This window comes from Notothenia rossii (genome assembly GCF_949606895.1).
Source record: "Notothenia rossii genome assembly, chromosome: 4".
Lineage (NCBI taxonomy): Eukaryota > Metazoa > Chordata > Actinopteri > Perciformes > Nototheniidae > Notothenia > Notothenia rossii.
This window is the reverse complement of record NC_136902.1, coordinates 16524123-16541167: the sequence shown is the minus strand read 5'-3', so window position 1 is coordinate 16541167 and position 17045 is coordinate 16524123. Positions and strand designations below refer to the sequence as shown.

Below are 17045 nucleotides of genomic sequence, written 5' to 3'. Positions count from 1 at the left end.
ATAAGCCTTTGCGGCACTCGCGGAAGTTCTTTTCTTCCTTTCCGCCGTCGCCGAAGTCCCTTTTGGATTTTCATCGGCGGGTGAGTCGATTCAATCTATGTTCATCAGCGCGATTTAAGGCGTTATTTGACCATCCTGATACATGTTACCAATAATAGACATCCACTCTACACATGTTTGTTAAAATTGACAATTTTCTAATATTATTCCGTGATTAATGTGTTGTTCTTTAGCGAGGTGTTTCGCCTGGCTGGGTGCTAACGCTCTCCGTGAAATGGGGTTGTCTTACTCCGTAATAATTCCGCTGTACGACGTTGCTTACAGTTCATTCTTAAACAACAACCACCCGTTGCCAACATAAGACGCACATCAAATGTACACTTTGGTTCACGTTATACAGCTTAAGCAGAATGAGCAGAGTAGCATGGCTAGCAAGCTAACTAAACATTGACTGCACCGTAAAAGCTAGTTTGCTAGCTGACTTTGGTCCACACGTTTACCCTGAGGCTCGCAAAGCAGAAACTTTGATGTTGACTTAGAACAGACATTTTCCACAGCAGACATTTTTACACGTCCTAGTATCGAAATGTGTAACTTAGTATTTATATAACAATAAACTTAGCTGCATTCCACTAAAAGAAAGTCCTGGTGTTATGCATGCTGGTTCAATGCTTTAGCTTCCCAGGGCACTTGATGCCAATGAGCATTCGTTAGTTGTTAATGTGACGAGTCTGCTCTGTAAAAGATCTATCAATGTTATTATTATGTTGTCTAAATTGGGCAGTGATTTAGGAGCAACTTCAAACTAGCATAGAAAACCCTTGTAGCATGCAGGTTCAATGCTACAACACTGGAATATACATGCTTACTTGGTGGTTAACTTGTTTCCCCCCCATCCTTAGTCACCATGGCAGCCCTCAGGCCCCTCAAAAACCCCAAAATCGTCAAGAAGAGGACCAAGAAGTTCATTCGCCACCAGTCTGACAGATATGTGAAGATTGCGGTAAGCCTTTCAAGGAAATACTTCACATGTTAAGCTTTGTCTTAAACCTGTCCCTGCAAGTGATTCATTATTGGTATGTCTTTTTCTTAACTCCAATAGAAAAACTGGCGTAAGCCCAGGGGTATTGACAACAGGGTCCGCAGGCGGTTCAAGGGTCAGATGCTGATGCCCAACATCGGTTATGGTAGCAACAAGAAGACCAAGTTCATGCTGCCAACCGGCTTCAAGAAGTTCCTGGTGCACAATATCAAGGAGCTGGAGGTCCTTATGATGAGCAACAGGTAAGCTGTAAATGTTTACTAGGAGTACATTTTCCTTGCATGTCCAAGTTACTGATATCAGGCATGCACAAGAGTTGTTCTGTTTGCTAGGATTTGAAATACCTGCTGAACCTTCAGTTTCAGGTGAAGGAAATTATAATTGCAAAAGCTTGACTAAAGCTTACAAAGAAAAACACTTAATACTGTACATACGACAAGTTTTACATTTATTAGCCTTTTGACTATTACATTGTTTATTCACCAATGCTGGAATTCTCAGCCTATAAGAAAAAAGACATGTCTATATGCCTCAAGGGCTGAGTATGTGAACTGAACCTTCAATGGCATTTGAATAACTGATCTGACCGTTTTAGGCAGAAGATATAGTTCCACTCGGTCCTTTAAGTAGAAAGGCTTATAGATTTATTTGCATTTGGCACAATCTAATCTGTTTTATGAAATGTATGTTCATGAATTTCTCATTCATAGCCCTTCAGGTTGGTTGTCATTTGAACAAAAACAAGTTGGTTTTAATCACGTCATTGAGTTTTCTTAAGGGATGGAAGCTAGCTAAACAATAATAACAGATGCTGAGGCGAGCAGATGGCAGTGACTACATTTTAGTTTTAAATCTTAAGATGACTGTGAAGTAGTTACAGCTCAAAGCATTCATCTTAGTTTTAGTTAAGAAAGCGTGATATTCTCGTGCTTATCATTGATTTTCTTTTTTTTAGTGATATGGCTTCCTTAATCTTAGAGTTTAGTTTGATTTACCAAAGATCAACTCGCCAATTTCAATCACTGAGAGGGTGAATTGTATTTAACTTAATGACTGTAATCTGAAGGAATCAGATGTAGAGTAATTCTGAGGGCAGGGAAAAAACGTTTGAATCTAAAGGTGTAGAACTCACTAAGCTGTTCAATAGTTCTAATAATGTGAATCACGTTGATTTGATGTGGGGATATTGTGATTACCCAAGACCATCTTCATATTTGGTTCAAAATGGTCCATGCTGTATGAAGCTCAGACATTTTTTTTAGTATAACATTTCGAATTGTAATCTTTAGACTGACTTTTTTTTAAGTCAATAACACTAGGGGTAGATGATTTCCTTCTTTCTTTCTGTAGTTGGTCACATTTAGTGGCGCTTTTTAAAAATGAATTCAGTGACCCCGTGTCAGTGTTTAAACATTGCCCAAAAAGCTAATTGATAAATTGGGCCAAAGCTGCTCTAATGTTTAAAAACATTTTACAATGTCAGTTTATGTTTGCAGGAGTTCAGAATCCATTTTCATTGTGTTATCTAAATAGAAGAGTTTCTTAATTTGATGTACTGATGTTGATTTCTGTATTTACTACAGTCTGAATCCTAAAGCCCTTCTCTCCCCCTCTGCAGGACTCACTGTGCTGAGATCGCCCACAACGTCTCATCCAAGAACAGGAAGACGATCGTTGAGAGAGCTGCCCAGCTGGCCATCAAGATCACCAACCCCAACGCCAGGCTCAGGAGCGAGGAGAACGAATAAACTGGTTATTCACAATAAATGTTTAAAAATCAAAAATGACGTGAGATCCTCTTTTACAACTGAATTGCTTGTTGGCAGTATTGATGCACATGTTGGGAAAGCCCAGTTTGTGAACCATTTTTAAAAGTTGATATAATGTTATCAAGGAGAAAAAACTAAGTTTTAATTGGTTGTGTGGGTTAGGAGAGAAAAACATCTTCAATCAATATAAATGATTTAGATTAATATTGGCTCCTAGTAATGTTCTGTTATTGTTTTTGTATTCATAAAATCAAAACGAGTTTGCTTATGACCCTGTTGGAGCGTGATCCAATTTTTATTAAAAAAAGAACCTTATTTTTTCCTGCTGGGGCAGTAGTTATGTTATAAGGGGCACAGGCATCAACATTTTAAGGATCTTCTCCCACATGCATGAGTTGGTGTCTACACTGATGGCCACAGAGCTGGTTGGATTCCCCCTTTGGTACATTGGGTTATTCCTCTTTTCCCTCCAGATCACTGGATGCTGGGACAGGACCAAAGGGGCTCAACTGCCACAAGGAAAGTGTTCATGCTTCAACAAATGTTGGCTTTAGCTGTCAAAGAACATCCGGACTAATTACTGGGGTTTTGTTTTTTATGTCAATTTTACCAGAATAACTTGCTGTTTATTGAACAATAGCCTGGCATTGAAATCCCAGATTACATGTTTATCTAAATATAGCCTGGTGTTAATAAAAAAAAAGAATAGAACCAGCTAGACAAAAGCTAAGTTTAAAAAATCAAACTTTCTTTATTTCAATGTGGCTAGTCTAAATTGAAATAAAGAAAGTTTGATTTTAGTTAGACAGTGCTGACATCTCAATTTTAACTTGAATTGAATCTCTCCTTGGCATTGAGGGGTTAGTATTTTAAAAAAAATCCCATAATGATAAAATAGTCAGTATCCTGTAATAATTGACACAAGCTACTTCTCACAGGTTTTAGACTAATAACAAGGAGTCAGGGGGCTAGTGTAATATCAGTACATCCAATACACCGTTATCAGAAGCCTTAAAATGGCCAGCTCGGATTGTATTTTGTTTGATGTTCAGAGCCGGCACCATGCAGAGAAAGTTTCCATTGCACTACGGCAGGCAAGCTGTGCCCCACAGCCCTGAGCCCTCTGCCATCTGCTCCTGTTCAACTGACACTGCCAGAGATGCAGAAACATAACATTTATTAAGCCAGCCAGCTCGTTGCTGTTTGAAACTAAAGGAAGTGAGTTACCATCGTGATTGAAGGGGAAAAAAAAGGCAGTGTTGGATCTGAATATTTCCTCTTTTTAAAAAAAACATGCACCTGTTTCTTTATCAGCTTTGAGCGAGCACCTAAGAAGACTGGAAGCTCTCCAGAGAGGGAGGAGAACACGAGAACAGCAGGACAGAGGGAGACTGTGATGTCTATAAGATGCTGAGTGTGAGGAGGAGGATATGATCCACTGTTTCCTTTTCACTGGACAGAAGATGAGCATGTCAGCACGGGTCGCGTTTGGAAAAGGGCGCCTCACTCCCAAGCAGCTCTCCTTCGCTTTCCCTCAGTCAGATTCCCTGAGGAAAGGCAGCCGGTCTGCAGGAGGAAAGAGGATGTTCTCGTTTTCTTTAAGATGTCGACTGGGCATCATCAGAGGCAGAACCAAAGGTAAAACTGACAGCAAGGATATGGCATCTTTTAGGGAATGGTAAAGTTTTCATCTGTTTTCTTTGATATTTAAAACAACATGTGAGGGTTGAAAGTTTGTAATTTGCTCATTCATGCAGTTTAAGAAAATAACAGTTTTGTTGCCTGCACAAAACATTTTTGAGTATATATTTGAAAAATGCCTCCAACATATATTACCTGAATTACTTAAAAAAAACAAAGAGTCAAACTGTATGTGTGCAGCAGGCCTGTTAAAGTCACTGAAGTCTGGGCTTTTGACAGACCTTTAAGGTCAACACTGAAGCACGAGCATGTGTGACACATCCTCATCCTCTGGCCCTTTATGACACACAACGATCTGTGCTGGCTGACAAGTGAATTAGTCATTGTGCTTTTCAGCCTTTCACTTGCAACTGCATGAGTTCACCATAAGAGGGCAGTGTGTGCTGTTTAAGAAGCAGGTTAAGATTCAGGCCCTGCAGCTCAGATTACACACTTTGTCTATGCATAATGAAGACTATTTTCAGAAGGGGTATTGTCACAATAATAAACATGCAGACTGTACAAACCTGCACTGAATAGAGACACTATAGTAAACAAAGTTGTATAATCACAGCTTTCTGAGTCTTTAATAGTTTTTCAGTCTTCTTAAATTCTGTTTCCCTTATTTATTTTTTGTTTAGTATTCTCAACCTACTTTTATATGGCGATGTACCAGCAAACCATCTGCTTCCTTAATCCAATCATTACATTATCACTTACTCATTAATTAGGTTGAAATCTGCTCTAGAGGAAGTGTGAAAGAGTCAATTTGTTATTATAACCCAACATTTGCCACCCTGTTCCCAGGGGTTTTTATCAGTCCAACACACTCCTACTTCTCTCCACTCTCTTCATTCTGTTGGAAATTAATTAGTCTCGCTCTGAAAGACTGCGCTCGCTCACATTGTAAATGGCGTATTAAGGACAAAAGTCTCTGAGGAAATTATCAACACCAAAAGAGTATTGTGTCCACTGTAACAGCTGACTAATTAAGGCTCCCTGCTACAGCGCGTAGAAGTATGGAAATGTTTGTTTGTAATCACTTCCACAGATCTGTAAAATAAGCAGTAATAGAATATAGGGTATCATTTCACATTGCGAAATCCTTAATTGTGTGTAGTTTGGTGTGCTGTATGTATCAGTGATGACAGGAATTTGTCTGCAGTGATCAAAGCAAATTAGGCAGACGAGACTCTGAGGGGCTGCCAGTGAAAAAGGCGCATGTTGTTGTTTTTGGTGGTTGCAGTGGGGGTCAGGAAGTGGCAGGCGTCAAGGCGTGTAGCATGACAAATGGTCAGACAGGTGTGGGGACGGATCATTCAACAGAACTGTAAGTCCCTCTGTAATCGAGTGGAGGCACCTCAGTGGCCCCGGACCCTCCTGAGAGAGAAACAGGAGATGCTAGGCTTTAGAGGAAATGCATTTCATTTGAACACATCAGCCAGATTCTAAATGTGTCTTTATTGCTTTAACTTTCACTTGATCACAGTATGACAAGTCAAATCTGTCATTCGTCTCATGTCCGACAACTGCACATAACATTTCAACTGCTGGACATCTCAAACAGGCAGCTGTTCTGCACAGGAATTTTGCAAATGCATGTTTCCATTATGTGCTTGCGTGTGTGATTGTTGAAGAGAGAGAGAGAGAGAGATACTATTACTGAGAAGATACAAGCTCTGTAAAAATGGAAGCAGTCATTCTATGTGAGAAAAAACGTGACAGAGCAGGGCTCAGTCTGACAATGAATGTGCAGGTGGTGTTAATTGTGCAGAGAGTTGAGTGTGTGTCGCTGCGTCGTGCCTAATCTCAGTGTGTGTAGATGTGTGTGGGTGGGTTTGAGGATGTGCATATGAGGGGTGTTTGACTTGGTGGCAAATGGATAAAGAGTGTGTGTGTGTGTCTGCTGGGGGAGGGAGTGACGATCGTGTGTGCCTGCCTCACTGAACCCCTCTGGCAGGGAGAGAGAGAGAGAGGGAGGGAGAGCAAACACACTCATGCTCTGGCTCTGTAGAGAGAGGAGGGTTATGTGTGAGCTCTTCTGAGTGTATGAACAGGGGATGATAAACCCTCTGGAAAAGGACGGCTGATGAGTGAGAATAGCTCCAAAATGGGACCACGGCAAGATGGGAAGAAAAGGACATGAACCATTGCTCTCCATGCTGTGGATCTTTAAAGAAGAACAGCGCTTGGTAGATTTATATTTTTGAGCAGTTTAAATAGAAAGGGGAACTAGAGACCGTCTCAGGATAAGAATTTGCCCTCTGGAGCTCAATTCCTCACTGGGTTTGACAAGCGGGGACAAAGGTTAAGGAAATGTTAGCAAAGGAATGAAGAAACGAAGATGGTGTTTTTGTTTCATTTGAGCTGCTAAGATTATTTTAACCTCAGGTGGAACCTCAGCTCTCTGCCCACTACTAAAGATCAGCAAGGTTACTTCCCAAGGGGGCTGCTCTGACAAAACTACAGCCATGCTGTGTGGTCTGAGGAGAGACTCCAAGAACAACAGCATTGGTAAGAGCACCACACTTTCCTCTTCAAGTCAAGGGGGTCAGCGTGTGTGTTGTAGTAGAGGATTTGTGTCAGCTGGATCACCTGTGAAGAGCGGCTTATGTCTTAAATGTGTATTGATTCGGAGGGACAGTAACTGAGAAGTGTCAACCGTGTGTCTCTTTTAATCTGTAATCTATATGGCCTGAACACAAGTCCAGTTGAATCTACAATCATTGCAATGCATGTATCTTGCTTGTCATTGGTTAAGAGGGATTGAAATGTCAGTAGACTTGAGCACCAGCTCTGAATGCCTTCCTGCTGCCATGTGCAATTGGGGCAGATATAGAAATGTAAACTGGGTCTGGCAGGGCCCCGTTTATAAATAAAGTTTTACGACTGAAAATAGCATTATGATTTCATTGTCATTGTGAGTGCCACCCCCATATTTAACCTACATTCTGATTGGTTAGAAGAGGGATGGCATACAGTGGCCTGAATTAAACCAGGAGTTAATTAACTCTCCACATATTCATGCAGTGGCACAGAATTTTATTTTAGTCAGTGTGGCGCTCCAAGGTCCTTCTGGCAAACCTCATCCTTGAGCCCTCAACTAACCTCCTCTTCAAAGACAACAAAGCAGATATCGGTTTTTTAACAGTTGTTTGTTGGGGCTGTTTATTAATCAGCTCCATCCTGATTTTAATTCTGCCCGTTAGGATAGATAGTTATTTTAAGCTGGAGGAGGATGGCTGGGGGATGCCTTGATGGTACAGTAGCGCTCAGTCACGTGCCGAGCGTTGGGTCTGCGTTACCCAGAGCTAATGTTGCCTTTTGACTGCAATGACATCTGCTGGACTGTCAGGGCCCTCTGGAGCCCGCATGGTTTCAAGGCCTTTGCCCGGCCTAATGTGTTTATTATGTGTCATTCACTCACTTTGTTTGTGCCTCACAGCTACTGGACAGGATATTTGTGCAAGGATGTGTGTTAATTAGTGTGAAATACCATACTATGCATATGTATGTTCTATGCTTTGCCATTACATATATATGCCAAGTCCAGTCAGGATATTTCTGTCATTAAGGTTTGACTCATACAGCTGTGTGCATTAGGAGGCAGGGTTTTCTTCTTCACTCCTCAGATCCAGGGCCTGCCCAAAGGCTTCAGGTCAGTAAAGGTCTGACAAAGGCCTCATCTTCACTTAGGCAGATGTGGAAAGTTGATTGACTTGGACAGAGAGAACGCAGTTCGTTTGATGTCCTCCGAGCATTTGCTTTCCCCTGCTCAATCTTTAAAAATCAGCAAGACTGAAGAGACGGAACTGGGGAAATAGAGGATGTCATTTTTCATATCAAATTGATTTACTGTCAGGCCTAGGATGATTCCTCTTAAAATGATGGACAAGACAAAATGTTGACATTAAGAGCACACGGAAGTAGATCACATAATAGATCACATAGTAGATCACATAGTAGATTTAGTTGACTGTTAGTTTAGTTGAAAAACAAAAACAAATGTTATATCACTATATAAAGTGGGAGAAGACTGAAGTTTATATATTATCACTCTATATTATATATTTGTCTTCCTAATATTTGGTAGATAAGCAAGATTTAAATTGAAGGGGATGCCAACAGGAAGTAGGCCATCCTGTAGCTACAGTGTAGTAGACCTGTTTACATGGAGTTAGCTCTAGGCTACAACCTGAACACCATTTCTTTTTAGCCTACAGTTTTCATTTTGGAAATGTATCACTATTTCAATGATGCCGAATTAGCTGTTAGCGTTTCCTGTTTACAATCTACAGACAACTATCACTGGATTACTGTAAAAGTGAGGAAAACCTAAAAAAGGGATGATTCTCAGGCAAGTTCTGTAGTTACAAGGAGCGTCTTTTATCATGCAATCTAGAGTGAATTATTCGATCTTTATCCCGTTTCAAATCGAGTAAATTATATATTTTGGAAGTTACATTGTATATCAAAATGTGTGTATCAATTATGTGTGTTCAGATTTGTTTAAAACTCAGAGATAGAGTACTATCTTTAACACGAAATGCGCTAACCGGGTGTGTAAGAAATGTACCTCCATAAACACCAGCATACACCTGTCTGCCACATCACGCTGTAACGTTATCTGTCCACAACGCCGTACAAATGTAAATTTGATACAGTTTCTTAATATCAGTGTTAGAAGAACAGGGTTTTTTAAACAAGTCTCTGGGCATTATCAAAGCAGTCACTGGAGACCTTATCTTGTGGGAACTTAAGTTTGGTGGTTGCAGCTCGCTCGAGGTAATAACATGGCCCTTCCATTCTTAAAAAGAGGCCCTTGCACATATCTTCTTTAAACTGTTAATATGATGTTCAATCACTGTGCCGGACTGCTCAAAAGGTAATCCTCCCAGTGGACAGGATTAGAGAAGTGCAAAGTCCGTTTCCCCATCACTGTGACTGCTGACATGCTTGTATGACTGCTTTCAGGTTCAGATGGCCGTGCAGGGGCTCTGCTAATCTGAGACCGGCCCTCTGCTCTGTCAGCAATGGCTCCCACTTTGGGTTAAAAAAAAAGAAGGAATAAAAAAGCAGTTTCCCTGCAGAGCAGATTGAACATTTCCCAGCTGCTGTAAATGACATGAAAAGTATGATTTTCTCTCTAGCCCGAACAGTCCATTAACCGCATGCTGTTCCTTCAGGAAAATTCCCGTGCTTTAGGAGCAGCATACATCAAGCACACCGCAAATGTATTCTTGTGTTAAATTAATGGTTTTCAAGGGTCTCTGCTGCAGACTGAGAGGAGCTATTTGAACATTTTACATGATTGTGGAAACAAAGTAGGGATGAGCTGTCTTTGTTTCACTTCAGTTTCATGCCTGATGTATGGATGTGGCCGTCCCCCTCACCCCCCAGAGCCCTCACGTTTCCCAGGGTGAAGCTCAAATCTAAATGTGTGCAGCAGCTGTCCTGGTGTGCATTGGATGGTTATGTTAATTTAGCCTTCTGCTGCAGAGTTCCCCTACATGTCACCACACTGCTTCAGAACATAACAGCACCTCCTCCCTGCTGTCTCCTCAGATGAAGGGCCATACTCAAAGGGGAGCAAGGACTCCGCCGCACCTGACCAATCAGGTTCTTCCTACAGGCGCAGCTTCTCAGGTACAATACAGTAAAACCTGACATTTGATTGCTATCTGTTATCTAATTCATGACACTGCGACCTGGAAAAAGAGTTGTGCTGAGATGTTCATCTAGATGCACCTACAGCCATGTGCCTGCTGGGTTTTGCTTGATGTTGCACTGTTTTGAATGCTTAGATAAGGTGAAAAAAAACGCTTGCATAGCATACCTGTCGTTTGTACTAAACCACACTGGGTATACTTCACGTAGAACGATTTAACAGCACAGCAGAACGTACACCAGAAGACAGAATGAGTCCTCTGATAACACTATAAAGCCGCGTATCCATCAGTCAAAAAAATCACTTTCATTCACTTAAGAATACAATTGGATTTTATTTTATGACCTGATGAGTCTGCTGTAATTTTCAATGAGTGCCTCTTTTATGATAATGCATTTAATTTCGCTCCATTGTCAGTGCAAGAGATGTGTGTGCCTTTAATAAAACTGACTTTGTCCTCCTTTTCCTTCTGAACCCGTCACAAAGATTCAATATAACAAGAAAAGGACAGGATAGTGAGCAAAACAAGTATGTGGTCATGTGTCAGAGGGCATTTCTTTGAAAGATTCAGGAGAGAAAGATAAAAGTATTTTGTTGCCTCTCAGACATGGTGATTCTGTCAAGCAGACACTAATGCTGACTGTGGATCTGTGCCTGTGTCTGTATCTGTCAGCAGAAGAGTGCCGAGGAGTGACCACAGTGGACCTGATGAAAAGGGAAGGCAGCAGCCTTGGCCTCACCATCTCCGGAGGCTCAGATAAAGACGGCAAGCCCAGAGTGTCAAACCTACGGCCAGGTGGGCTAGCTGCCAGGTGAGATGACTGCTCTGAGATGAGGCTAAAACCTGGCAACCACACCAAGCTGCCCACATGTTATTCTGCTCCCACAAATATGCTAAGAAGTACCAGCTCACCTTATTGGCACAAATGTAGTTTGTTGGATCAACTTGATTCAGTCCCATTATACCTAAAAGAACCCCAAGAAACCATAAAATATTTGTCTATAACAGGGCTATTCAATAAGATTGTAATCAGGGCTAGTGGATTAAATTGATTCAAAATGAGGGCAAGGAAAAATATGGCTTGAAATATGAGTAATATATAAAAAGTGAAGTAAACAACATAGGAGTGCATATATTGTATTTAGTAAAACATCCTGCATTATATTGAAACAAGACCTAAGGCCTAAGGCTTTTCTACATTTAAATGGCATCGGTACATATAACTAATTTAAAGTAACACCTAAAGGAACCCAAGAAACCATATCACATTGACCATAAGATTACATTTAGATTTCATTTGGATGTCAGTTCACACATCATTTACTGTATGGTGTTAATTAAACAGCAGAAACATTTGGTCCGTCTGTTTTTTACAGATTGCTTGATTAAGATTAGATTCAACTCATTTTCAGAGACGTCAACGACATTAAACTCATTTCCTCAAACATCAAAGTGAAATCGGAAGACATTTCTTGGTGATTAACCAGCGTGTGTGTGAAGGGTAACACGCAAGTTTTGTAAGAGTGACACAGCCCCTCTGAAAGTGTCTTGGCCAAATATGCCATCGCCTGTCAAGTCCAAGGAGATTTAAAGACTAAGCTAATTCTTAAAGCAGCTTGTCTTCACACAGCTGTGTTCATGCTTGTGTGGAAGTGCTGGCTAATTTACTGCGTGGAGAGAGACACATGCGGGCAGACAGACAGGGAGAGTGATGAGAGCGGACCGGATGGCAGGTCGTCAGTCTGCCCTGCTGGTCGTGATGTCTCTCTTTTTGTGTCTGTGTCTCTGTCTCTGTCTCTGTCTGTCTCTCTTTCTCTCTGTCCATCTCTGTCCCTCTGTATCTCTCTCCTTCTCTCTGTCTGCTGTCACTGGTGATCCTCAGTAGCCCAAAGGTGAGAAGAGCTAGCAGGGCAGAATATGTATTTAATTAATTAGCCCTCCAATGAGCAGCGTGTTGACTCAGAATGTCATATGTGAGACGGCTTGTACAATCATCTGTGTCACTGTTTGCAGGGCCGTTTCTTCCTATAGGCAGACTATGCAAATGCATAGGGTCCCCGCGGCCACTAGGGGGCCCCCAAGCTGAAAGTATTTTTTTTATTTTTTTTATTCATCCTAAAAATAAAAATAAATTAATTCATACACACAAAGATGAACACAATTAGTAGAAGCGGGAGGGCTGAAGCATAGCTTATGGAAAGTAGCCCTCCCGTGCATCATCCTAATACAACATCGGCATTATTGCGTCAAAAACGTATAGAAATGAAGGAGTACAAAGAAATAAAGAAAACAGGAGAAACATTTTAATAAAAGTTAGGGCAGGAAAACAATAATGCATATATATATATATACGAAAACTAGATATAGGGTCATTTTCTGCACATGTCAATAGCAGTTTCAACTATCTTTTTTTGGAAATTAAAATACTATATATAAATATATACATATGTACACATGTACTTGGCAAATTAATAATGTAAGCATAATTGTATATAAACATTGTGAACACTTATTTTCAAGTGACTTTTTTTACATTCATATGTTCACGCTGTGGTTTGGAACTGCTTTTGAATGTTATTAGGCATTTTCTTATGGAAAAGCTGTACTATGTCAACACATTTTAATAGATAGATTTTTTTTAAATATGGGCGTTGTGTGTTCATATTTACCAACTCCACAGACTATTCGTAATACTTTTTTTTGGGATGTTATTATTTTTTGTAGATTTGTTGAGTACGTATTTCCCCATATTTCGGAGCAGTAGTAAAGGTAAGGGAGAGATAGACTGTTATAAAGAGTATTTTTTCTTCAAGAATGTTCTTAGTATGGTACAAAATACCTATTGTCTTTGACAGTTTAGCCTGTACATCATTTATATGGTGCTTCCAATTGAGTTTTTCGTCAACAAGCAGTCCTAAATATGTACATGCACCAACTTTTTCTATCTCGGTATTGCATATCCGTATAATGCAGTCATTTCTACTCTCAGACTTTGTATTGAATAACATGTCATTTGTTTTGGACACATTAAGGGATCATTTATTAACTGCAAACCAGTTACATAGTATTTCTAATTCTGCATTCACAATTTTAACAAGATCGCCAAGATTATGATGGGAGCAGAGAATTCAAAGTTCAGGTTCAGCCTCAATATATTTGGGGAGAATTAAAATGAACCGTCTTTATTTGTAGACAGCCAAGCCCCCTCCTGTGTTCGGTGAAGCATTATATGCTTAAAGAGCCTGTGACACGAGTTTCCCCCATCATCCAAACCAATACATTTGAGTAAATATTGTCCCCTTGAAAACCGTTACTGAACTGATTTTGGATATTTGTACTTTGATAACCATTAATCTGCCCTTCAATGCTGACCATTTTCTGGATTTTTTTCGGGGATTTTTCAAGTCCCGCCAAATTATGTGTGACGTCATTGTGGGCACAGCGCTTCAGCTGCACCGTTCAGGATCCCAGCATCTGCATGTAAACGCACGATGGCGCACACAGCAGCAAACTCAGACAGCGATGACAGTTTAATGTTGAACGTGTCTGAGAGCTCATATGAGGCTGAAGGAGCGGTTTATGTTGTATCTGTTAGAAGTTTAGGAATTAGGTGCGTCAATATGGGCGATCATACAGTCATGTAGCCAGTGGTGGACTGGGACTAAAAATCATCCCGGGACTCTCGACCGGCCCACTTCGGTACCGCTAGTAAATTGTCAACGGGGGGAGTGGGGGATGTGCTAGGAACTTATCCGACCGGCCCACTTCGGTACCGGCCCATCGGGCGGGGAAACGGTGGACCTAGTGTCCCGATCGGAGTGGGAATAATAATAATAATCATAATCCGTGCATTTTATCCATTAATTTCCCCAACATTGTGGTAAAAAAAAAACACACGTTAAATCCATGTTGGTGTACTACAACTACAAAAAGCATCGGTTTGTTTTCTCATCAGGAAATGCAGACCGGCTCAAACAAACGATTTTTAAATCATCCTCACGATCATTTAATATATCATATGTTCGCCGAATTGACATGAAAGCACTAATACATTTAGTTTCATCCACTTGAGTTTACAACTACAAAAATAATCGATTTGTTTTTTTCACATCCTACGGGAGGAAATTCAGCAGCTCTCACTACCGATTTTTAATCCTAATTTAATCATCATCTTCACCACGATCATTTATGTTTATGTTCGCCGAAGTGACATGAAAGCACTGACAAATATGAATATACTGTAGTCAACTTCATTAAAACGTTATTAACGTGCCTAAACTCAGTAATTCACCATTTCTACGCATGACAACACACTTTGTCCGTGTTTGGCTCTCTCGCCGCACAGTGAAGCGTTCCCGCATTGACGTCACTTCCGGCTTCCCCCAAAACTTCAAAATGAGTCGAAGGAATTTCCCCGCGATGTTCGAAATTATTGATATTTATCGGAACGGTATCGCACCTTCTTTTTTAAACTAACGGTTAGAGATGACTAGTAGCCCAATATTTCATTGCACAACAGTTGTTGGGATGCTGTCACAGGCTCTTTAAAAATCCAATGTAGGATATAAACGGGACTAAACTGCAATGATAGCAAAGCTGTGGCTTGTGTTTTTGGGGTAATAAAGTCCAAATCATTGTTGGGCTGTCAGCCAATGAGTGACTTCTGAGGAAGATGAAGCATGTCAATTAAACATTGTTGAGAAAATGCTGCATCTCTTGCATTTATTGACATAGAGGAGCCTTATTGTTTACGTTTTTAATATCATTTTTTGTAATTTTCAATTGCTTGGTTTTCGTGAAATTAGCCTGTTTTCCTATTAAAGTGTAACATCTCCACAGATCATCTAAAAGGCTTCGGAATCCCCCCATTGTAGTTAAAACTGTAAAAACTAGGGCCCCCAAACAGCATCTAGCATAGGGCCCCCAAAAAACTATAAACGGCGCTGACTGTTTGAACAGGAAACGCTTTCAGCCAGACGCTCAACACAGCTGGCTCTGTAAGTCAGTCTGCATAATGCATAATGCTCAAATTACTAGATTATCATTATTGTTTGGACACAAATGTATACAAAAAAGTAGCATATTTGTAATATTTAGCTCTATAAATGAAAACTTGATTTGATTTATAAATCAGGGAACTTCAAATTGATAGTCAATCTCAAGCTTTTTAGGGATCTGGGGAACTCTCCTGCTTTGCTCGGTTGGTAATCCATCCTTGATTTTGAATGTCTGTTTATGACTTATCCACAGGAGTGACCAGCTGAATGTTGGAGACTACATCAAGTCAGTGAATGGCATCAACCTGTCAAAGCTTCGCCACGATGAGATCATCAGCCTGCTGAAAAACATCGGGGAGCGAGTCGTGCTGGAGGTGGAGTACGAGCTGCCTCCATTTGGTAGGTGAAGTTCTGCTGGAGTAACATTCTGCCTGAAAGTCTAATACATGCTTTAAAGGGGCCATATGAGGAGCTTTTTCATAAATGTATTGTGTGCCTCTACTTGTTTACATGCTTTAAGATTTAATATGTGCTTTAATGTTCCTCATACTACCATTGCTGCAGCACTTCTTTTCACCCTCTGTTTGAAACCAGAGCCCAGTCTGCTCTGAATGGTTAGCCGGCTGGTTCTCTTATGATTGTCCCGCCACTTAGCCTATCACCTACAATGTGTTGGAGCGCTAGCCAATAGAAACGCAAGTGTTACATAGCGATGTCACTATGTCGCGGAAGTAAACCATGGAGTCCAGTCTAGGTGTTTCAGGTGTGTGGGAGAGAAACTCTGGGAACTTTGGGATTTTAGCCTATGCAGACCATTTACATGCACAAAAATGAATGCTTTGTATTTTCAAATGCAAAGTAGAAGTAGGAAATGGGTGAATAAATAAGCTTTTTAGTTAAGGCTGTAGACAATAAAAAAAACTCTGGCTTTTCATTTCTTAATGCATGGTTAAAACTGAGCTAAATGTGGTTAAAACATTCAGGTTACATACCACAGTTTCTTTTAGTTACATTTACACATTTGTGAAGCAGAGCGGTATAACCTAGACGTCTAAAAACTGAAAATGTAATTCAGCCCCGATTTAACCTCGACGTGTAGACATCTTCTGACCTGCAAATCATCAGATCAATACTTATTGGCTTTCACTGCCTCGGAAACAGAGTTGGTCCCCCGGCGCTGCTCCGTGGCTGCTCACTGCTCTTAAATCATTAGCATGGGTCAAATACATAGAATTAATTTCCCCACTAAGATTAATGAAACATATTTCCACAATCCATCTTTGTTAAATCTCATGATTCAGCACTTACAACACTCAACATTATCATTATCATCAAGCTGCTGTGAAAGCTTTCTACATTTATTTTATGCGCATCCTTTGAGGATTGTGGTGATCATTTTTTTAATCTGTTCTTTCCTTAGTCCAGAACCCATCAGGCGTCTCAACCAAAACCATAGAGGTGTGTTTACACAAGGAGGGGAACAGCTTTGGGTTTGTCATGAGAGGTTAGTGGACGTGATTCTTGAATGTAAATCCTTGAATAAAATAATGATCTTACTGCTATGACTTATTTTGGTTGTATTTTTTTTTTTTTTAGGAGGCTTCCACGAGGACTGGCGCAGGTCACGACCTCTGTTGGTTACATACGTCAGGCCTGGAGGTCCCGCTGACAGGTAAAGACAGACATATATAAGCTAGTGTTTTTTGTGTACACACTTTTTCTGTGGCTTCTATGCATTTTATTTCTGTTGACCGTGCATGACTGAGTCTATTCAAATGATTGTATGTGTGCATGCATGCGTGTTTCCATACGGATTTAGATGTATAGACTCATGGATATGTGTTTTACTAATTGCATTATCTTTGTCCACAATAAAGCATATTTACCT

The 17045-nt window shown here is 40.5% G+C and overlaps 2 protein-coding genes across 5 annotated transcripts in view; both read left to right on the top strand.

The window, feature by feature from the left end:
- Positions 1 to 21: 21 nt before the first annotated feature.
- rpl32 (ribosomal protein L32) lies at positions 22 to 2826 on the top strand. The gene is made up of 4 exons (XM_079677183.1): positions 22 to 80; positions 903 to 1003; positions 1103 to 1284; positions 2661 to 2826. The coding sequence occupies exons 2-4, from the start codon at positions 908 to 910 to the stop codon at positions 2788 to 2790; spliced, it is 408 nt and encodes a 135-aa protein (XP_079533309.1). The 5' UTR covers positions 22 to 80; positions 903 to 907; the 3' UTR covers positions 2791 to 2826.
- An 819-nt stretch (positions 2827 to 3645) lies between these two features.
- Positions 3646 to 17045, top strand: part of LOC307036658 (glutamate receptor-interacting protein 2-like) — a 33666-nt gene continuing 20266 nt past the window's right edge. Inside the window, exons 1-6 of one of the 4 annotated variants that reach the window (XM_079677177.1) lie at positions 3646 to 4449; positions 10057 to 10137; positions 10833 to 10971; positions 15411 to 15556; positions 16578 to 16661; positions 16754 to 16829. In XM_079677177.1, the coding sequence (XP_079533303.1) occupies positions 4242 to 4449; positions 10057 to 10137; positions 10833 to 10971; positions 15411 to 15556; positions 16578 to 16661; positions 16754 to 16829 (734 nt within the window). In that variant the 5' untranslated portion in view covers positions 3646 to 4241. Of the gene's footprint in view, positions 4450 to 6522; positions 7006 to 10056; positions 10138 to 10832; positions 10972 to 15410; positions 15557 to 16577; positions 16662 to 16753; positions 16830 to 17045 lie in introns of those variants that run through there. The other 3 variants (XM_079677174.1, XM_079677175.1, XM_079677176.1) reach the window with 3 other exon arrangements.